The 23,292-nt window shown below is 38.6% G+C and overlaps 2 protein-coding genes across 5 annotated transcripts in view; one reads left to right on the forward strand and one right to left on the reverse strand.

Moving 5' to 3' along the window:
- Positions 1 to 1,019: 1,019 nt before the first annotated feature.
- Positions 1,020 to 12,849, reverse strand: LOC132675886 (uncharacterized). The gene is made up of 2 exons (XM_060628098.3): positions 12,621 to 12,849; positions 1,020 to 2,015 (listed from the first exon to the last, which is right to left on the reverse strand). The coding sequence occupies exon 2, from the start codon at positions 1,830 to 1,832 to the stop codon at positions 1,020 to 1,022; it is 813 nt and encodes a 270-aa protein (XP_060484081.2). The 5' UTR covers positions 1,833 to 2,015; positions 12,621 to 12,849.
- Positions 12,850 to 12,973: 124 nt separating this feature from the next.
- The window catches only part of ARHGAP29 (Rho GTPase activating protein 29), a 64,136-nt gene continuing 53,817 nt past the window's right edge, over positions 12,974 to 23,292 (forward strand). The window contains exons 1-3 of one of the 4 annotated variants that reach the window (XM_078451641.2): positions 12,974 to 13,115; positions 15,278 to 15,348; positions 18,120 to 18,356. In XM_078451641.2, coding sequence (XP_078307767.1) covers positions 18,152 to 18,356 — 205 coding nt within the window. In that variant the 5' untranslated portion in view covers positions 12,974 to 13,115; positions 15,278 to 15,348; positions 18,120 to 18,151. The remainder of the gene's footprint in view (positions 13,116 to 15,277; positions 15,349 to 18,119; positions 18,357 to 23,292) is intronic. The other 3 variants (XM_078451642.2, XM_078451640.2, XM_078451643.2) reach the window with 3 other exon arrangements.

The following is a 23,292-nucleotide window of genomic DNA, read 5'->3' on the forward strand; positions in this document are numbered from 1 at the left end:
AATAGAAATACTACATCTGTGAAAAAGCTTCATTATTAATTCAGCATCCAATATGTCTCTGACTTTTTGTTTGTCTGTGATTCCTCATGCTCCAAACCTGTGATTCTGTACCACTTCTTTAACCAAGAAACATTTATAGGTAAAAAACAACTCAGCTCACAAGGCCATGTACTGGGACACTGCTATAGGATTTGGTGGAGGGCTTGCCCTTTATTCCTTCTTTATTTACTAAACCCATAGCTGTCTGTCCCAGGGCACAGATTTTTGATGCTCATTCTTTCTTAGTTAAAAATTGTACTTATTGCTGAAATGAATTACCATCTTTCCTTGAGAATGCTTTCAAATATCCTATTTCTCCAGACGAATGGGGAAAAGTGGAGACTATGGCAGGTATTTAATATATTTTGAGAAAGATTTAAGGGAGTATGAGATTGAGGGATTTTTTTTTCAAAGTCCCTTCCTGTAATTTTGCCCACTTACTTAGCTAGTATTCATTAGGTGCCTGTTATGTCTCAGCATAGATGATAGGAAGGATATTCCCTGTAAGATGTTAAGTGTTACTCATTTATACTCTATTAAATAGAAACTCTGTACTTTTTTTCATATATGATGTGTGATCCAACATCATGATAAAGGCTTTAATTTTGGTTGTTCGTTTCCCTTACAGCATTGATGAGTCCCATCACTCAGGGCACATCTAATGGTAAGAAGCAAGGAACATAATCAGGGGGATATGCACTCAGCTAGTATTTATTGAGCAACTTCTATATATATAGAAGTATATACTTCTATATATATAGACAGGTACTATATATAAATTTTCATGTTTTGAGTAGTTTGTTTTCGGACAATGACAATCAGTTGAAGATAGAAGAGCGTGGGGGCAGTTTTAAAATTGAGCACAAAATGTATTTTTGTTCAGAAGGAGAGAAGGAGGGTGTGGGAAGAAGGCGGACAAAGCAAGTTAAGACCAGATTCCCGACTGGGAGAAATTCAGTGCCCACCAAAGGAATGTCCACTTAAACAAGAACAGAGGACCAGCTACCTGCGGGAGGATGCAAAAGGTAACTTGTGCCTAAGGTTCGCCTGTTGTGCCACAAACCGCACAGGGTGGCTAACACGACCTGCCATGTTGGGGACAGCCTGACGGCTGGGGCGCAGCTGACAGCCCGCGCCCCGCGCGCCTGAGCCGGCAGCCGCCCCAACCTGCGGCTGGGCGCCGGAGCCCCGCCTCCCCGGGCGCGCGGGCCAATGGGCTGGGCTTCAGGGGGCGGGCCGCGGCCGGGCGGGAGGCGCGAGGCGCGAGGCCTGGGGGCGGGGCGGCCCGAGCGGCGCGGTGGTGGCCGTAGCTGCTGGGGCGGCGGCGGCTTGGCCGGGCGTCCGCGGGCCGTGGGGGATGGGGGCGGCGAGCTCCAGCCCTCGGCGGAGGCGGCGGCGGCCGTGAGTGTTGGGCGGGCGTCCGCGTCCAGGACGCGGGATGGAGCGCCGCGGTGAGTGTGGGGCGGCGGCGCTCGCTCCGGCCGCGGCGGCCAGGGCTCCGGGCTGGGGTCGTCGTCGGTGCTGCCGGCCAGTTGCGGTCCAGGGTGTGAGCGGCCCACGCGGCGGCCCCCGAGCTGAGGCGGCTGAGGGCTGCGCGGGAGGCCGGGCGCGTGTCCTCCGCGCTCCTGTCCTCCGGGAGGGGTCCGACGGGGCGAGCGGGGCGCGGCGGGAGCGGAGGAACCGGGAAGGGCGCGAGCAGTCGTTGCGCGGGCACCCCGGACCCCGGATGGGTGTCTTGAATTAGGCGACGCCGCACGGCCGCGGGGGAGAGGGTCGCCGGGCTTCCATCCCATTTCTGGTGCCCCTGAGCGTCCTGCAGCCCCTCTCCCTTTTCTGGCCACACGCCCTCATCGCTTCCGTGCGCAATTCAGGAGTTCCTTTACCCTTACTCCGTTGGGACTTCACTGGGACTTCACGTTCGTCTTCGACACTTGGGATCTTTTTGGCAGTTTGATGGCATTTGCTGAAATTTCAGTCTGACAAATGGAAACGATGAGATAAAATAACAGACATCTCGTATTCTATATCCGCCGTTTCTTATCACACTTCACCTAACCTAGGCCCAGGCTGTTTATTATTTGGAGAGGCAGAGAAAGAACGGAATGTAGAAAAACACTCTCCCTTTCCGAGTGCCCCTACTTGTGCCTATCTGTCACTGTCTTCACACCACTCCCCTCCACTCTCCCTTCTCCCCACTCCTCTCTTTTCCCTGAGTAACTGTCCCTTCACCATCACCTCCATCCACCTTTTCCCAAGCCTTGGCTCTAGGACAAGTCCTGTGCTTTGCAAAATGGAATTGACAGGCGGGGGCTTGCAGCTACCTAATAGGAGAACGTATCCCTGTGAGTTTGTTTCCCTGGATGTCCCAGGACCCTGTGATCAAAACTTGGTGCTTGGGGGTGGCCTTCCTTTGACCTGAAGAGTAGCCAGGGACCTTCCTTGTCTTTGAACCCCTCTGACATGTCCAGGGTCTATCTCGCCTTTTCACCACCGCTCCTCTTTCCAGACAAGGGTGAGGTGTTTTTTGTTTTTGTTTTTTGTTTTGATCACTGTTTTCACTACCACTCCTCCATACATTGGGATTTTTGAATTTTTTGACGTTCCTCTGTCTTCTAATGTTGGATCTTCCCAGAGTGTGTGTGATTTTGTTTTTTTTTTGTTTTTATTTTTTTACCTTTTGGGAGTGTGAAGAAGTGTTTTGTGAAAGTTTCAAGACTGTGATAGAGCCAAAATTGCCAAGGAGCTTTTTGTTCCTCATTTCTCTTTTCCTTTTCTCATCTTTGATTGGGAATTAGCTTTGCCCCTTTATTCAGTTTGGGAAAGGGATAGCTTCTTCAAGAAAAAGAATTACCAGTAAAGAAGTCAGAACAAATTATGAGAGTCCTGGAGATTTAGATTCCTTTCTTCAGAGGTTTCTTTAGGCAGTTTGCCAGAAATGCGTAATTAGAAATGCTTCCTGATTGTAGGAAGGGTGCAAGTGAGGAGCGTTGAGCTTAACTTCTGCTAGCTTTATAGTACAAATAGCTCTGGTCTCCGGATTCTGAGAACGGTTTGAGAGTGAACTTGAAGGAAAGTAAGGTAGGCCTGGGTAGAAAATGTTTTAGTCCCCAAATTGGTAGGAAATAGAACTTTGGCTGAGACGAAGAAAGCACTGTTCAGCAAATCTGTGGTGGCTGGTCAATTCCCACTCTGCCCACCTGCCTAAAATAGAACATCCTCCTAAATTATCGAGCCTTCGCTTCCCAGCTGCAGAAGCCCTTGACCTAGGAATGTGAGCTTCTACAACCACTGCTGTTGGGTCTCAGGAGTGAGCACTATGTTGAACAAAGCTCACACCCAGAAGGCCCCCCTGGAAGGATTTGTAATCCTGTGCCATTGATGATTCATTCAGTATTCACCCAGAAACTTTAGTTTCATCCCACTCTATGTTAGACAGAGTCCTGTGGATCCTTTCAGTCTATTGGGTAGAAGTAGGTAATTTCAAATAAACAGGGCCCAAAGCATAATATATTGGGTTACCCAAGGAAGTATATTGAATGTCCTATAGGAAAATAGAAGAATGATTTGTTTTCAGTGGCTTCTTGGAAGAAACAATGTTTTGTGTGAGATTGAAATTAAGAGAATGATTTTAATAAGCACAGGCAGAAAGGCCCTTCTGAAGAGAATTGTTGGTTATCTCTATGCTTACCAGGATGCCACTGATTCTGCTATTTATTTATTTATTTATTTTAGAGACAGCATGAGCAGGGGAGAGGGGCAGAGGGGGAGAGAGAGAGAGTGAGAGAGAGAGAGAGAGAGAGAGAGAGAGAATCTCAAGCAAGACCCATGCTCAGCACAGAGCCTGACATGGGGCTCAATCCCACAACCCTGGGATCATGACCTGAGCTGAAATCAAGAGCCGGATGCTCACCTGACTCAGCCACTGAAGTGCCCCCAATACATAAGGACACATTCATGTGTAAAGAGACAAGGAAGGTTTAAAACGAAAGTCAGGAACTAGGATTTTTGTGGAGCGGTTGCCCTTTCTTTATTATTACTCTGATTAAGCAAAAGAGCCATTTGATTATACTGCCTCCCTAGATAAGAATTTTTCTTAGAAAATGTTTCGTACTTGCATTGAGAAAGTTTTCGAATACCATTGTCTTCCCTTTTAAGGAAGAAGATGGAAAACATTGAAAAGTGTTAAGGAAGGGGAGTAAGTTGAGTTTGAGGGACTATTCAAGTGTAACATTCTATAATTTTATAATTTATTTACCTAATATTTCCATTAAACACTAGCATGCTGTTAGGTTTTTATACACTTTGAGTTTTGACAAATGCGTACATTATGTGTTCACCTCCATAATCGAGATATTAGAATATTTCAATCACTCCAAAAAGTGATGAGTGCCCTCATGCTCATTTGGAACTCCCCTCCATCCCCCACCACACCACAACCTCTGTCTCCAGGCATCAGATGATTAGGTTCATCTTTTCTAGACTTCATGCAAATGGAATTATATAGTATATATTCTTTTGTGCCTGACTTCTTTCATTTAGTATGCTTTTGAGCTTCATCCATGGTTTTTGTTGTATCATGGATAACTATGGTTAAGTAGTATTCCCTTGTAAGGCTGTAACACAATTTGTTTATTCATTCATCTGTTGATGGACGTTTGATTTTTCTCCAGTTTTTGACTATCATGAAAAAAGTTGCTATGTACTGTGTACAGGTTGTTGGATGAATGTACGTTTTCATTTCTGCTGAGTTGTATGGTAAACGTATGTGTAACTGCATAAGAAACTGCCACCCTGTTTTCCAAAGTGGTACCTGATATAGCAGCAATGTGTGAGAGTTTTAGTTGTTCTACATCCTACCCCAAATTTGGTATTTCAACCTAACTAAAATGAAGAATTCTAGTAGATATTTAGTGGTATCTCATTGCGGTTAAAATTTGCATTTCCCTGATACTAATGATGTTGAACACTATTTCATGTGCTTATTGCCCATTTGTGTGCCACTTTTTGCAGTTTCTGTTCAAATATTTCACTCATTAATTTATTGGGTTGTTTTCTTATTGAGTTGTAACAGTCTTTTTTTTTTTAATTTTTTTTTTAATGTTTATTTATTTTTGAGACAGAGAGAGACAGAGCATGAATGGGGGAGGGTCAGAGAGAGGGAGACACAGAATCTGAAACAGGCTCCAGGTTCTGAGCTGTCAGCACAGAGCCTGACGCGGGACTTGAACTCACGGACCGCGAGATCATGACCTGAGCCGAAGTCGGCCGCTTCACCGACTGAGCCACCCAGGCGCCCCGAGTTGTAACAGTTCTTGATATGATTTGGATATAATTCTTTTGTCAGATATTTTCCCCCAGTTTTTGGCTGTCTTTCATTTCATAAGTTGCTTTTCAAAGACCAGAAGTTTTAAATTTTCATGAAGTCCAATTTACCAGTGTTTTCTTTTGTGGTTCTTGCTTTTTGTGTCTGTTTGAGAAATTGTTCCCTAGGTTTTCTCTCATGTTTTCTTTAAAAGAGGGATCCTCAATTGTTTTCTGAAAAGACTAGATTATAAATATTTTAGGCTTATAGACTATAGCACCTCAACTATTCAACTGTTGTTTTAGTTCAAAAGCATTTATTGACAATATGTAAACAATTAGGAATGGCTGTCTTCCCCCAAAACTTTTATTTATAAAAACAGGCAGCTGCCTGCCCTCTCTGAATCCTGAATTTAAAAGGCTGATAGATTTAGGTTATACATTTAGGTCTATGATACATGTTGAGTTTAATTTCAGGTGTGCTGTAAAGTAAGGGTCCAGGATCATTTGTTTTTCATGTGAAGATCAAGTTATTTCAGCACCATTTATTGAAAAGACCATCTTTTCCTCCATTGAATTCCTTTGACACCTCTTGAAAATCATTTGACTATATATATGGTTCTATTTCTGGACTCTATTCTATTGGTCTATGTCTTATTGTGTCGTGCTGTCTTGACTACTGTAGGTCCATAGTTAAGTCTTGAAATCAGGCAGTATAAGTCTTCCAACTTGTTCTTTTTCAAAATTGTTTTGGCTGTTGCAGTTTTTTTATTCTTATACATTTTAGACTCAGTCTGTCAATTTCTACAAGAAAACCCCAGGGAGAATATTGTTTGGGATTGCTTGAAACTGTAGATCAATTTGAGAGAAATTAAAGTCTTAACAGTAGAGAGCCTTTCCAATCCATGAACATGGTATACTTGTTCATTTAATTTCTTGTTAAGTAAATTTATTTTAATTTAACTTGTTTCTTTAATGTCTTGCATTACTGTTTGGTAGTTTTAAATTTAGGATCCTGCATGCATTTCGTTAAATTTATTCCTTAAAAATCTTGTTTTTTGATGCTATTGTAAATGGTATGAGTTTCTAAAATTTTATTGTCCAATTGTTTGTTTCTAGTATATAGAAGTAAAATTGATTAAAGTATATTGACTTTATATTCTGTGATCTTATAATATTCATTTATTAGGTGTAGTGGTTTTTTTTATAGGTTCCTTAGGATTTTCTAGGTACACAAACATGTCAACTTAGAATAAAGTGTTTTACTTTTTCCTTTTCAATCTCAGTGTGTTTTGTTTTTCCCCCCCTTTTTTAATGTTTATTTTTCAGAGAGAAAGAGCACAAGCAGGGGAGGGGCAGAGAGGGGGGGGGGGGCAGAGGATCCAAAGTGGGCTCTGGTGCTGACAGTAGAGAGCCCGAAGGGGGACTTGAACTCACAAACCAGGAGATCATGAACTGAGCCACCCAGGTGCCCCTCAATGTGTTTTGTTTGTCTTGTTCTATTGTACTGGCTAACACCTGCAGTAACAATATTAATCCTTATCTTAAGCGGAAAACATGATCCCCTTCATCATTATGATGTTAGCTATAGATTTTTTGTAGATGCCTTTTATCAGGTTGAAAAAAATCATTTTCTATTCTTTGCTGACTGCTTTAATCATGAATAGATGTGGAATTTTGTCAGATGGTTTTTCTCTATTGAATATTAAAATAAACTTGCATTCCTGGGACAAACCCTTATTGATCATAATGTATTATCCTTTTTCATATATTATTGGATTTGACTTGCTAATCCTGTGTTCAGAAATTTGGCCTAAAGTGTTCTTGTAATGTCTTTGATTTTGTTATCAGGGTAATGTTGATCTCATAAAATGAGTTAAGAAGTGCTCCTGCCTTCTCTATTTTCTGAGGGTTTTTGTAGGATTATTTTATCTGGTTCAACAGACTTCATCATTGAGGCCATCTGGGTCTGCAGTTTTCTTTGTGAGACATTTCAAATTATGAATTCAATTTCTTTAATATATATAATACTATTCATATTTTCTATTTCTTGTGTTAGGTTTGGTCATTTGTGTCTTTCTAGGAATTTTCCCATTTCATCTGAGTTGTTGAACTGGCAACTTGTTTGTAACATTCCTGTTACTCTTTAAATATTTGTAGGGTCTATACTGATGTTTCTTCTTTCATTCATGATATTAATAATTTGCATTTTCTCCCTTTATTTTTTAACTAGTCTAGCTAGACATTTATCTGTTTAATAGATCTTTTCAAAGAAGTAGTTTTCAGTTACATTGTTACAATGCTTTATTCTGTCTCCATCTAAAAATTAAAAATAACAATGCTGACTTTTTGTCTGTTTTCTGTATCATTGATTTCCACTCTTTGCATTATTTCTCTTCTCTTACTTAGTGTTTAATTTGCTCTTCATTTTCTAGCTTCTTAAAGTGGAACATTGATTTTAAGTGGATCATTGATTTTTAGAACTTTCTTTTTAAAAGCATCTAGAACTGTATATTTATCTAACTGCTGCTTTCACTATGTAACTTACACATTTTGAAATGCTATGTTTCATTTTCATTCAGTTCGAAATACTATTATTTAAAGATGTATTTTATAATTTCCAAGTATTTGGGGGTTTTCCAATTATTTTACTGTTATTCCAAATTTAATTTTGTTTGGGTCAGAGAACATACACTATGTTTTCTTTTTCTTTTTAAGTTTACTTATTTATTTTTGAAAGAGAGAGAAAGCAGGGGAAGGGCAAAGAGAGAGGGAGACAGAGAATCAATCTCAGGCAGGCCCTGTACTGACAGTGCAAACTTACAAACTGTGAGATCATGACCTGAGCCAAAACCAAGAGTTGGATGCTTAACCGACTGAGCCATCCGGGTGCCCCTACACTATATGTTTTCATTTTCTCTTAAATGTATTGGAACTTGTTGAATGGCCCATATATGGTCTATCTTCGTGAATATTTCATGTACATTTGATTAGAATGTGTACTCTGCTGTTGTTGGGTGGAGTTTTATATAAATATCTATCAGGTCAAGTTGGTAGATAGTATTGTTCAAATTTTCTGTATCCTTACAGATTTTCTGTTGTTTATCGATTAATGAGAGGGGATTTAAATCTTAACTATCATTGGGATTTGTCTATTTTTCCTTACATTTCTGCCAGTTTTTGTCTCATATATTCTGGAGGGTTTTTTAGATGCATATATTTGTAGGATTGTCTTTATGATGAATTGACTCATTTATCATTATGATACTCTATCCCTGGAAAACCTCCTTGTCTGATGTAATTGAGTTACTTCTGCTTTCTTATGATTTGTATTTTAATGGTATATCTATTTCTTTTGTTTTGCTTTCAATCTATCTCAGTCTTTATATTTCAAGTCTGTTTCTTATAGACAGTATGTAGTTGAGTTTTACTTTTCAATTTGATAATTTCTGCCTTTTTATGGGGGTGTTTAGAGTATTTATATCTAGTGTAATTATTGATATGATTGGGTTTAGGTCTGTCATCTTGCTATTTGTTTTTAATTTGTCTCATCTGCTTTTTTTTTCTCTCTCATTTTATTCTTGTTCTGCCTTCTTTTGGATTAATTCCTTAAAATTCCATTTATGTCTTCTATTGGCTTCCTAAATATATCTCTGAAGATTTTAATAAACATTTTTTTCCTGTTACGGTTTTTCTAATTATTATTACTATATACCTTTAAATGATATTATGCTACTTTATATATAATGTAAGAATCTTATTGTATAGTTTCATTTCCCTCCTTTCTTACTTTGTGTTATTGTTGTACATTTTACTTCTGTATGTTGTGAATGCCACGACACATTGTTATTACTTTTGTTTTAAATATTAATTTTTTTAATTTACAAAATGAGGCTTGTTTTGAAGCTTTTTTGGGGGTTAATCTAGAATACCATTTTTGTTAGGTCTGGGTTAGAAACACTACTAACACGTGCCATTCAGTGTTCATCAGGTCTCTCAGCACTGGCTGGTGAATACTCAGAGGTCTTCCAACCCAGTGGAAACCCTGGGAATTGTTCAGTTACAGCTCCCTGGAAATTTTTTGTCTATCCTTGTGGGGTTTCACCCATACATGTGCAACTTTGTATTCAGCAAGAGACTTCAGCAAGAATTGCCTGTGCAAATTTCTGGAGCTCTTCCTTTGCCTACCTCCTTCCTCTTTGGTACTCTGTCCTAAAGATTCCAGCTGCCCCAGTCTGCTCTGCTTGTCTTTCCATTTCCTGTGCCATGGTCTAGAATGTGTCTCCAGGCAGAAAGTTGCAGCAGTTGAAGGCCTACGTCATTTGTTTGGGACCCCATATCTCAAGGATCACAGTTCTATGCTGTCTATAGTCCAGTTCTGAAAAGGATATAAGTAAAAGGATAAGTCTTGTCTCATTTATTCCTGTACTTGATATATATAAAATTTTAAGTCTTTTTTAATGTAGAGATTTTCTTTCCATCTTTTTCCTTGAAATTTACTTTTTAAGAAATTGTGTTATTTGCTTTATAAAATGACCCACAGTCTAGATTTTGCTGGGTGCATCCTGTGATATAATTTAACATGTTCCTCTGTTTTCTATATTGCTTATAAAGTAGTAATTAGGCCTGTGCAAAGTTTTTCAACCTAGACATTATTTCTCAAACTTGATACTATTTGTACCTGACAATTCTGTTAGGAGTGGGGGGGTATAAGAATTGGGGGGTGCTCTTCTGTGCAAGTAGGCTGTTTAGCAGCATGCTTGTCTTCTACCCACTAGATGTCAGTACAACCTCCTCCCCAGTTGTGACAACCAAAAATGTCTCCAGACATTGTAAAATGTTTTTAGACCCATGTTCTGGTATGAAAAGTTGGCTACCTAAACCACAGAAATAACTTCAGGAATATGAAGACACATACCTAGCAAAAATAACAATGCTGACTATGTTAACACTGCAGAGGACACATGAAAAAGATTTTAATAATATGCAAGTTGAGGCTTTATAGAATGGCTGACTCAAGAGCAGCATTATAGAGGATGCGAGTTTCTCTTTCAGAGGGAAAAAATACTAGAGACAATAATAATGTAAACTGGTAAAAACACAAGTAGTTTATTGCCAATTATGTATCTTCCATGTTTTTTCTGCAACTTGTTATACATTTTAAGATGTTGGACTTCTACAATAGATATACAGATGGGTTTACTTTTTCTTTCTTTCTTTTTTAGCCCTTTAGAATTGAATTATTAAATCAAGAATTTTGAACTTACAGAAAGATATTATTTGTGTGATATAAAATTACTTAAAATGCAAGTTGGGGGAATTAATAAAATAACCCTTTTAATTTTAAGGTGAACTAACATTTTTACAAATGTTTCCAAATGTTATCATCCTTACTAAAGAATAGGGTGAAGAAGATGACAGATAATGTATTTTTTAAAAATTGTAAAAGGAGGATTAGGATTGAGAGACTTTTTAAAATTTCCCTTAGATAACCTTACTTATAATTTAACTGTCTAATATTCTTTTTTAAAATGTTTAGTTATTTTTGAGAGAGAGAGAGAGTGAGTAGGGGAGGGGCAGAGAGAGAGAGGGAGACACAGATCTGAAACAGGCTCCAGGTTCTGAGCGTCAGCACAGAGCCCGAGGTGGGACTCGAACTCACAAACAGTGAGATCATGACCTGAGACGAAGTCAGACGCTTTAACCTACTGAGCCACCCAGGCACCCCAACTGTCTAATATTCATTGAAGACTCACTCTTCACCCTGGGTTCTTATATTTATCTTTTTCATGTAACAACATAGAGGCCTGCTTGGCTTCACTTCCCTAGAACTATGAGAGGTATCCCTCTTCCCTTTCTCTATCAGGGGGTAGTTTGTCAATCTCTTTCTATCACCTCTTTTTCTCTCTCTTCTCTTCTTTATTCTGTCTCCATTTAAATTCTTCCTTTCCTTCCACTTGTCTCTGCATCTTTCTCTGTCTTCTTTTCCCCTCTGCCTTTCTCTCCTCTTCACAGTTGTTTTTCACCTCCTCACATCTTTGTCTCTCTTCACGTTTTCCTCTTCCTCCCTTCTCTGTCTCCTTACTGTTTCTTTCATACCACCACCTCCTCCCCACACATCCTTTCTCCCCAACAGGACCTTATTCATGACATTGGCAGTGACATTGCAAATTCCACTTTAGTAAGGAACACATTCCTCCTTATTAAGGATAATGGTGGATAAGATAGCACTCAGTAATTAACACAGTTTAAAATAGATGTAAGGGGATGTTTGAGGTTGCTGGAGTACCTCAGATTTCTTCCCCCAAGTCTTATGATTTAATCAGCATTGCACTGCTCCAGTCCCCTTTTGGCCTGGGGACTCCTGACCTCTCCTCCTCCTAGTTGTTTCTTTTCATGGCATCATCAGTTTCTGTGGTGAGAGTCCATGGTGCAGTTTTCTTTTTAAGTGTTTTTATAAGGACAGTTTGGTTTTGATGAAACTCAGTATCCCTGGCATGTTTAGTACTGCTGTGTTTGGGGTCTTAAGGGGTAAATTTGTATAGGTTGAGTCTGAAAATCCAGTGTACAGCTGAAATAACCATGGAACTGAGCATTTTCATATTTATCTTTTCCAGGTAGCATCTGAGGGGCCACATTTATTTCCCCAACATTGTTTTTTCCTGTAAAAGTTCAAAGGTGCATCTCTTTGTCAATGAGTCTCACTACTCCATGTGTTGGCTCTGTCATGCTCACTTCTTTTTTCTAAGTAGGTAGTCTCTCTTCCTTCTCTCTTTTATTTATCATTCTTATTTTCTCTGTCACCACCTTTTTCTGCCTTCCTTGGTTTCATCTCCCTATGTCTGTACCCCCATTTTCTTTCTACTTTTCCTCCTCACACCCTCCTTGTGTCCTTTTCTCCTTTCTCCCATGGTGATAATTTTTCTGTCTCCAGCACTACCCACAGTCGCCTGCCCCACATGCCCTGTGTTTCTCCATCAGTTCTTTCTAAATGTCCCAGCACTGAGACAAAGGACATTGCTTGTTTCAGTGTGTAGTAGGATATGGAAGCTTTACCTGCTTTGGGCCCCTAATGCTTTCTGTAATTATTTTATCTTCCTCAGACATTTTTTCTCATTCCGAGTGAACTTTGAGTTTGTAGTTTAAGAAAGTAATATAAGTCTAAGTGGAAAATATTTTTCCTCTATAGAGGGGATTCGGATCAGGCCTGCATTACACTTTACCTGTGTGGAGTCCTGTTTTTGTTTTCTTAAATGGTTTGGAGAAGGAGGAAGACGTACCTTAAAAGAAATGTAGATTGATCATCTGATAAGCACCTTTTAACCAGATCTGCTCTTCAGGTGACTTGTGCCTGAGGTTCGCCTGTTGTGCCACAAGCCGCACAGGGTGGCTAACACGACCTGCCATGTTGGGGACAGCCTGCCGGCTGGGGCGCAGCTGACAGCCCGCGCCCCGCGCGCCTGAGCCGGCAGCCGCCCCAACCTGCGGCTGGGCGCCGGAGCCCCGCCTCCCCGGGCGCGCGGGCCAATGGGCTGGGCTTCAGGGGGCGGGCCGCGGCCGGGCGGGAGGCGCGAGGCGCGAGGCCTGGGGGCGGGGCGGCCCGAGCGGCGCGGTGGTGGCCGTAGCTGCTGGGGCGGCGGCGGCGGCGGCGGCTTGGCCGGGCGTCCGCGGGCCGTGGGGGATGGGGGCGGCGAGCTCCAGCCCTCGGCGGAGGCGGCGGCGGCCGTGAGTGTTGGGCGGGCGTCCGCGTCCAGGACGCGGGATGGAGCGCCGCGGTGAGTGTGGGGCGGCGGCGCTCGCTCCGGCCGCGGCGGCCAGGGCTCCGGGCTGGGGTCGTCGTCGGTGCTGCCGGCCAGTTGCGGTCCAGGGTGTGAGCGGCCCACGCGGCGGCCCCCGAGCTGAGGCGGCTGAGGGCTGCGCGGGAGGCCGGGCGCGTGTCCTCCGCGCTCCTGTCCTCCCGGAGGGGTCCGACGGGGCGAGCGGGGCGCGGCGGGAGCGGTAGCCCAGAGCAGATGACGATTAAAATTAAAGCAGGCACATAGCACGTCCCACCGTGCACGTACTGTTAAGAATGCTCCACATTTTAACTTCTTTAAGCTCTGCGACAGCTCCATGATTGTTTTAACTCATTTTTTACGCGGAGAAAATGAGGTTAACCTGCCGGAGCACACAGGCTAGTAATTGTCAGAGTGTAGGTTTAAAGTATATGCTTTTGAGCGCTAAAAGCCTGGTCTTGGCTCTGACCCGTCTCGCTCCCACCTGTCCTGACAGCAGTCCTCACTTCAGCTGGGTCCCATTCCTCAGACATTTCAGGATTTCCGTGGTGCATTGTTCTCGTCTCGGTCTTTTGGGCTGAGGAGGGCTCTGTCGTTCTAAGGCCTCAGTGTCAATTGTTTTTCCCAATTCCGTTGTTTCGGGCTTGACTGTTGTTTTATTCTTGGTGGGTGAGCTCAGGAGCCCTAGCGACTGATGAGCCTTGTGTCTCCATGTTAATCTTTTCCTACTCTCCTTCTCAAGAAGGAATTGGCCTCACCTCATTTGGGAGGGCAGAACTGTTAGCTGCTAAGGTCAGGAGCTGAGCACCCCTTCCCCTTTCTCCAGCTGTCTCTGTGATGGCATCTCTTGTCCGTCTCTATCCATGTCCGCTGCTCTTTTCGGTTGCTCCATTTCCCCACTCTGTGTTTAAATATGGGGATGGGGAGCGGGCTCTTTGGCATTGAGTAGTTTTGGCTGGTCAAGAGAGAGCCATGCCTGCCAGGAATGCTAGACATTCTGGAGGCGTGGGAGGTTGGGCAGCTTCCTCTTTTTTAAACGTGCTAGGTTCTAACTGCACAGGAATGAAGTGTATGTGCATTGCATGCCTTTCTTTAGAAATTAGTTACTTGCATATTATTGATGAAACCTTTTGACATGGCCGTATGCTGTTTTTGTGGGGAGTACTTTACAAAAGTATAATCAAAGACCTCCAGAATGAATTTTTCTGATTTTTTAAAAGCGTCTTTAAGTAGATTCTTACCAAATCAGAAATTGTGCTGAAATGGCAGATTTCTGAAATATCTGGCAATTTTTCCTGATGTAGGAATAGTAAAATGGGAGCTATTAAGTAGATATTTGGGGGCAGTTTTATACTTGTGTTAAACAGCCCAGTGCCTAAAATGAAAACACTTCTGTAATGATGTGTTCTTGGGAGGATGTACATGGGGCATAGGACATTTGATTAATAGAGGCTACTCAAGTCTTGGGAAAGTCACATTCCAGGGTACTGGGAAGTTAATGTTCACATTTCTAATGCATATATTACTTAGAATTTACAACATACAGAGAAAGTAGTTTTGCATAGTAATATTTTGTTTGCTACAAAGTTCTTTGCTAAGTGATTAAAACACGTTGTAAATGTTGATGGTTTGAAGTTGGAAGAGATGCATGAGAATTAGAGTTTCACAAATATCTTGCTCAACAGTCTGTTTGCATAGTTCAAACTTCACTTGGAAGCCATTTAGTAGGTTTCCACGAAGTCAGTTAAGTGTCTGGAAGTGTTTCCAGTGCTATATTTCTTGCTCACAATCTACAGATATATTGTGGTAAAGCCCACATTTTGTTCATTACTTAAGTATGTTAAAAAAAAAAAAACACCCCACAATCTCCCACAATAAAGCACAGCTAGTCATAATGGCTAACAGTTTTTGAGTCTTCATGATGAACCAGGCACAGCATTAAGTGTTTTTTATATTATTACCTCATTTAATTAAATTGCCTCTTGCAGTATGTTATGTTAGTAACTACATTTTATGTTACCACCAACTAGAGGGTATTCATTTTGGGACATAGGAAAGTAGTATGATCTCGGAAAGTGTATATCCTCCAAATGTTTTCACTGTCATAGTTCAATTTTATAAAAACTTGGATAAACTTTGTTCATCTTTCCTTTTTTTTTCAGTTTGAAGTATGAAAAATAGTAAAGTATATATAAGAAAGTTAGTACATTACTCACTATAATGCTGAATAGAGGTAAAGTATAACTCTTTAGTTCCTTTGTCCCCCCACTCCTCCCCCCCCCCAATTTTGTTTGCTTATAGATTTTCTTAGTCTTGAGTATTGAAACACTTTTTACAACTTTGGGTTACTAACTTGACATAAGTGAAGATGGTGAAATAGGTGAATTGCTTAGATAGGTGAGTTGTTTTATTTGAAATTTATGATATATGTCTTTAATAACTATCTTTTTACTAAACTAAAAGCTGTCAGAATTAATCAGAGTGACTTTAATAAGTAAGCTGCAAAAGTGATGTTAGGAGTTGTCTTCTCAATTAGTGATTTGTGAAAGCTTCCCACACAAGGTACTGTCCTGTTTTTAGTGTTGGTGGGAAGACTTATATATAATAATTGTACTAAAAAATTGTTCTAGGCTCATTTTAGAATTATCTACACATTTAAGGATTAATGTTAGGTAAGTTGGAACTAGCTTAAATGTAGAAATCACATTCTCAGAAATAATTTGAGATTAACAAATATTTAATAAAGGAACTTTAAAAGCTAAGAGAGGTAGGGAAACCTTATATAATAGTCAACAGTAGAGAAAGAAGAGTAGAAGTCCAACTTTGATTCCAGTTTTGTGTGATCTTGCCTTTATCGGCTTTACATACTTGTTTTTTTCTTTCTTGAAATATACTGTTTTAGAGGCAGATTTTTACAGATCTTACAACAGATTTTACTGCAATAATCCAAAGTTAACCTTTTTTGTTTCTGTAAAAATTAATTGCAACTTTACAAATTTATAAGCCCAGTATTCATTCTGCAAAATCATTTATTCTGCAAATAGTTTTGAGCAGATCATCCCTCCTATGCCAGGCACTGTGCTGTGAGCTGAGAACACATGGTTAGCAAACTGAATCCTTGATCCCTTGAGATTATAGTCTAGAGAGGAAAATATGAATAGTCTATTTGAACTTTGATAAGTGCAGTGATGAAAAGTGTAAGATGCTAGAATGCATCTAAGAGGAGATTCCATTCTCCTTTGGTGGTGGTATTTACAGGGGTATTGGTGGTCCAGGAAGATTTCTTTGAGGAAATGATCTTTGAGCTGAGGTCAGAATGAGTAAACAAAGGGGAAGGAGTACCCCAGGCAAATGGAAATGTATATAGACAGGATCCTGAGTCAAATAGTCAGTGTTTTTCAGGTTGTAGGGTCATGACCCATTATGAGTATAAAACCAATTTGGTGGGCTGTAGCCACCATTTTAAAAAATGAAATGCGATAGCATAGAAAACATCTGAGTATATCACCTGGTTCCTTAGAATCTGTTTTATGTTTTATGCATTCCAACACACATACTGCACAGAAACATTCACAAAATTTACCTAGTATGATAGTATAGATAGAAGTAGATAGATTAAAGATACTGTAGATGAGGAAGGAAAAAATTTAGAGAATTGGGTGAGGTATAGGAAAGAATAAGTGATTCAGTAATAAATCTTACACATGACCTGGAAGTGAATATTACATAAAACTTCCCACTGTAAGTTTCACAGAGTCCTTAGTAATTCTACCATTCTGAAAGTAACAAAATATTGAAGACAAAATATTTGTAAAATGCCTTAGTGATATGCTTGAACTAACATAATTTCTCCAGTAGTTTCCTTTTTGATTGTAAGAAATGCAAACAAAATTAGGACTTTCAGTTCTGGAAAGGTAAAATGTGAGGATGAAGCAGAAACAAGCTAAGATTTTCTTGAGCCAATTATGTGCCAGGATTAAGTGTTTTAACATATGAGATCTTTTAATTTTGTGGTCACTTTTAATTCTCACACAGCCTGTAAGCAAATTGTATAGGTTGTATGTTTAGAAAGGATTCAGCCAGAAGTCAAGTCTAAATCTCATTTCAAAAGACTGTGTTTTTACTATACCATCCTGGAATTAACAAAAATATTGCTCTGATATTCATACATTTATTTGTTCAATCAATTAGGGTGTATCAGATTAGTAGACACCCTTAGAACTTGTTTTCAACAAAAAAATGTTCTTGCTGGAAATTGATAACCTCAAATCTGTGTGTGTGTGTCTGTGTGTGTGTCTGTAAGCGTTATTACTGAAAAATAACTATGATTGAACTTCTTTTATGTGTCGTACACTTCTATACCATTGTATCTTTTAATGCTTACCATAATCTCACAACGTAGGTGTTGTTAGAATGTTATTCCCATTTTATTAATGAGCATACCAAAGTTAAGAGAGGATTAACAGTTTATCACGACACACATAGTAAGTGATGGGGAGGGGGTTTTGAAAACAGGTCTTTTCTTTTTTCAGAACTCATACTGCATCTTTATTTTTGAAGCTGATGTCATGGTGGTAGAATATATTCTTCTAAATGACATTTCAGAATAACTTTTACAATTTAAAAAATTCTGTACCCTAGGAGTTAAGAGGAAGTTATTAAGAGAATGGATTTTGGCAACAAGACAGATCTGGGTTTTAAGTACCAGTTCATCATTTTTTAGCTGAGAACTGAGACAAATTATTTCACCTACAAAGCTCAGGTTGCTTATTTGTGAAATGAAGAGAACAGTAGTTTGCACATCATAGAGTTGTCAAGATCAATGGCACTTACTAAATGGAAGCTGCTGCCATCAGTAATACAGTGTTTGTTGTTGTTAATAGAATACTACTAATAGAATACTAGGTGGGCTATGGGCTATTTGTGAAAACCTAGTATAATGTTTCCCCTGGTTGATGTAGTTTTTGTGTTTCTCTCTTTTCTTTTTTCTCCCTTCTGCTTAAGGATTTCAGTTTTTCTGACTGTTCTGTGAAAGGATGATTGCTCACAAACAGAAAAAGACAAAGAAAAAACGTGTTTTGTCATCAGGCCAACTCTCTACCGATGTTACAGCTCCTGAAATGGGGCTCAAGTCCATAAGTTCCAATTCCATTTTTGATCCGGATTACATCAAGGAGTTGGTGAATGATATCAGGAAGTTCTCGCATATGTTACTATATTTGAAAGAAGCTATTCTTTCAGGTTTGTCAATTATTTTCTCTTAGCATTCTTACTGGATAGTTGGTAAAATTTTAAATGCCAGCCTAGTTTCAGATAAATGCTTACACAGTGGTAGGAACAGGGTATTCTGCTTTAGTTAATTAACAGCTTCTTCCCCAACAGATGTTTGGTGTTTGGTGTTATGATGTAAACTATTTTATTATTAGATATAGTATAATACATAATAGAAGCGTTGGTAGATGTGAGGAAATAAGAATACAAAAAACAAAACTCAGTCTTTGCTTCTTAGCAGTTGGGCCCATTTGAACATGGAAAAATTTTAGATCATTGAAATTGTAACTTTCTTGTTAATGGTACCACAGTGCATTGATTGGTCTATAAAAAGCAAACTAATGTTTATAATTTACATTTTTGATACTTATACCTAGATTTAGTTTTCTATATTGTTCCTAAAACTTAATCTAGAATCTCTGCATTTGAGTGAGTTTTGTTCCTCAAAAATCACAATTCTGTTTTGCTGTTCTACATAACCTATTAAAAAAATTTTTTTAATGTTTATTTATTTTTGAGAGAGAGAGACAGGGTGCAAGCAAGGGAGGGGCAGAGAGAGGGACACACAGAATCTGAAGCAGGTTCCAGGCTCTGAGCTGTCAGCACAGAGTCTGACACGGGGCTCGAACTCACGAACGGTGAGATCATGACCTGAGCCGAAGTCAGAGGCTTAACGGACTAAGCCACCCAGGTGCTCCTCCCATATATAACCTATTATAGAATTAAGGGATAGTCACAGAATTTATTCTCTGTCTAGTTAGAAATGGACAATGAAGCCCAAGACTTGATTCTTCTAAAGAGTTACACACATCTGCATTCCCCAACTTGATCTTAGTCTCTAAGTCTTTTAACTTTTGATGCCTGTTTTATATTCATATTTGATGGCAGTGATAAAAAAGATACAGCCCCTATTCTTTTGTGATAAATAGTAGTTCATTTCCATATTCATAATGGTAGATCTGGATGTAGAGAATGAAGATACTAGTTTTATTTATATGAGACCTCCTTGGGCTTCATAAACATAAATGTTTAATAAATATTTTTTGTATATATGTTAAATATTCATTTTCTGATACATGTTCTAGAAATATCATAAAATCACATCTTGTACTAAAATGCTTTTAGTACAAGTATGCTGCTTTTAAGAGTTTATTTCTAACCTAATTTTTCAATTTGAAATGTCCAAAATAACTGGACTTGAATTGTAGCCTCAAAATTTTAGTATCATGTTTTTGGGACTATGTATAAGTATATATATAAATAAATAAGTTGCCTATATTCTTGTTCATTTTAATAGCTTGATTTTCAAGTCTAATTATAGTTGATTCAATGGTAATAAAATTTTAATTTATTGTGAAAAGGTATTTTAAATACTTTCAGCATTATACTGGGAACAAATTTCTGCCAAGTGACACTATCTGCCATTTATTTTAAAAAGCCTAGCTTTAAATAAAGGCTTGTTCTTAATTGGGTTAATTGTTTTAAATTAGTTTTGAAAATTTTACAGTAAGAGTCATTCTTTTTGATGTAAGTTCATTAACTGGGTTAGTTTTGAAAGTGAAATTTAAAATGATGTCTTGGTTGACAAATCATTTACCTCAATTTAGGGTAAAGTATGGTTTTCTTTAATGTATCAGTTTAAGTAAATGTTCATTAATATAAATAAGATTCTTAGGTACGATTTTTGTTTTTATTTGTGTTCTCAGGAGATTGATATCATTTAAAAATCCTGATCTTGCATATTTATCTCTTCTCTCACAGATTTAAAATGATAGTAATTTAAAACAAGTTGGACAACTCTTTAACTTCAGTTTTTTTTACGTGAGTTTTAATTTGTGAATAGACAAGTCAGAGACTAGGAAGGAAGAGGATTGAAAGTTGATTCTAAGTGAAAAAGGAGAAACATTTATAATATGGCAAAAGGAGGCTAACCCCTGAGATGAAAGGAGGCATATGGAAACAAAGTTTTTATGGACATTTAGTATTAACATTTTGTAAAGATACTATCTTTTTAATAAGAAAGCCAGTACTTCAAAATTTAAATACTTGATTTTATTGCTAATAATAAAAATGCTTGCCATTTATGGCTGGCAAATTAATTTTTAAAATGTAAAAACCATCTTTTGGATAACCAGCGCTGTCATTAGTAAGCTGTGGCCAGAGAATTTTCATTATTTCATTATTTACCTTGGATTGATTTTAATGTTTGGTTCTTCAATCAGAGTTAAAAGGATATGTGTATGCTATCTCAAAATAAACCTTGGATTTAACAAGAATTTATTTTCTGTCTTTGGATCCTTGTTATCAAGATCCAGAAATATACTAGTTTTGAGTCGGTAGAAATTTTTTTGTTTGTTTTTCTTAAACAAGGGACTATATATAAATATATAAATTCACCTCATTATATATAATAAGAATGCTACATAATAATATGTTTGTGTCTAATCTTAGTCATGATTTCTAGCTTGTTAGAGTATCAGACTATTCCTTAACAGAATTATTATAAGAATCACACAAGATATAATCTTCAGGAAAGCAGATAAAAAGTTTAAAATTCTGTAATTATTTAATATGGTGTTATTATATACCTATGCATTAGACATGGGCCATACTTTTGTCTTCTGGGTATTGAGAAATTTCCCTGGACTTCTGCTGTTCTTTATTCCACCACAGTTGTAAACTGGTCAGATAGAGAGCTGTTTCACTGTTTTCCTTTTGGAGTGACAGAGCCTTGTCAGTGGCCATGTCAATATTTTGTCTTTTGACTCCTTAAGAGGAAGGATGCCAAATTATTGGCATTGTTACCCTTTAATTCATATCAATTGGCTGTTCAAATTGCTGAAAAGTTAGCTTTTAAGAATACAGAATGTAGGTATACAGTTAAATCACTTTTTGGTTTAATCTGAATACCATTTTCTTTATATACGTTACCTGTCATGAGGCAATGATATGCAAAATCAGTTGACTGTTGCTTCCGGTGTTCATATTTTTGAGGCTAGGCTTGGATTAGCAGCTTTGTGATTGGTTTATAGCCACGTTTTCCTTTTTCTCAAACTAGTTCTAGAAATGATACGTAATTATATATGGTGCTTTACATTTTACAGGGAAACAGCATTTAATCACAGAGTTCCACAAAGGCAGGTACCTTTTTTTTTTTTTTAAACATAGTGATTTCCATTTTATTTCCATATTTATTAAGTCACAGGGAATTTTATTTTTATTATTTTTTAAATGTTTATTTTTGAGAGAGAGAGAGAGCATGCATGAGTGGAGGAGGGGCAAAGAGAGAGGGAAAAAGAATCCCAAGCAAGCTTTGTACTATGAGAGCAGAGCCCGATGTGGTGCTCAATCCTATGAACCGTGAGATCATGACAAGAGCTAAAATCAAGAGTCTGATGCTCAACAGACTGAGCAACCCAGGTGCCCCCAAAGACAGGTACTTTTAGCCCCATTTCACAGATGAGTTGTATGTATAACATAGGTTGTGTGATTTCATCAACCTCTCATTGCTGATATATAGTGATTTCGTTTGGAATCTGGAGGTTATAAATGCAGAATGGTGTTTCTTTCCTTGGTGTCTCAACTGCTTCACATGGCAAGTACTTTAAAAATACCACTCAGTCTTCATTATTTCATCAACCAGTTCTGTTTTTAGTGGAGATTATCTAGACCTGCACTGTCCAATATGGTAATCTCTAGAAATGTGGCTGTTTAACATAAATTCAGCTCCTCAGTTGCAGTACCCACATTTCAAGTGCTTATTAGCCACATGTGGCTAGTGGCTATCATCTTGGACAGTGGAAGATATAAATATTTACACTATTGCATAAATTTCTATTGGATGGTGCTGGCATAGACATTTGATCTTTATCAATCTCAAGAACATTCAGATGAATTCTTGAACTGTAAATATTTTTTAATTCTATAGCATTAAAAGAAACCTAGAAAAAGTTATCAGAGCAAATTTAAGAAAATTTTACCTAGAAGTAGGAACTCTTAGTCTATTTGGAATCCTGTTAAGTTGCTTTTGAAGTATATAGCTTTCATGCCCTTCTTTGATTTGAACTAGCAGATCAGTTTCCAGCGCAATTATACAAATTGATAAAAATCGTCAGTAATTGATGGCAGAAGAGCTCTGGAAAGAGAATCACATTTTCTAGGTTCTAGGCCTTGTTCTGCTACTGACTAGTTTTAGAATATGGTTTAAGTCACTTAATGATTTAAGAATGAGGTGCTATACCAGATGCTATCAGTTTTATAATTCTGTGATTCCCAAAATTTGATTGGAGATTCTACATTGTTCTGAATATTGAAGAGTTCAGAGCTAGAGAAGACAGTTAAGTATATGTCTTTAAACTATATAATGCATTTTAGAGGACATCTGCCTCCCATCAGTCTATAGAATTTTTTAATTTTTATTTTTAAAAAAGTTTTAAAGTTTATTTATTTTGAAAGAGAGAGAGACACAGTGGGAGTGGGGGAGGGGCAGGGGGAGAGGGAGAGAGAGAATCCCATGCAGGCTTCATGCTGTCAGCACAGAGCCCAGTGCAAGGCTTGAACTCATGAACCGTGAGATCATGACCTGAGCTGAAACCAAGAGTTGGATGTTTAACTGACTGAGCTGCCAGGTGCCCCATAGGATTTTTTAAAGGTGAATTTCATGATAACTATCTTAAGTGTGGTATTTGTGAAAATTTCCCAAGTGAGAATGTGAAACTCATATTGCCATAGTTGTTGAGGAACTGATGACAGAAATAAGCATCTACCAAAGAGCTCTGTGGTAATATGAAAGATAGGTATGCAGTTTGTTTTTGCTCTTTTTATTTACAAATAAAAATGGAGAGTTTAATGTGCGACATCAGAGGACTTTGAAAACACATACTTAGATAGGATGACTGATAGAGTT

This window comes from Panthera onca, chromosome C1 (genome assembly GCF_046562875.1).
Source record: "Panthera onca isolate mPanOnc1 chromosome C1, mPanOnc1 haplotype 2, whole genome shotgun sequence".
In the NCBI taxonomy this organism is placed as follows: Eukaryota; Metazoa; Chordata; class Mammalia; order Carnivora; family Felidae; genus Panthera; species Panthera onca.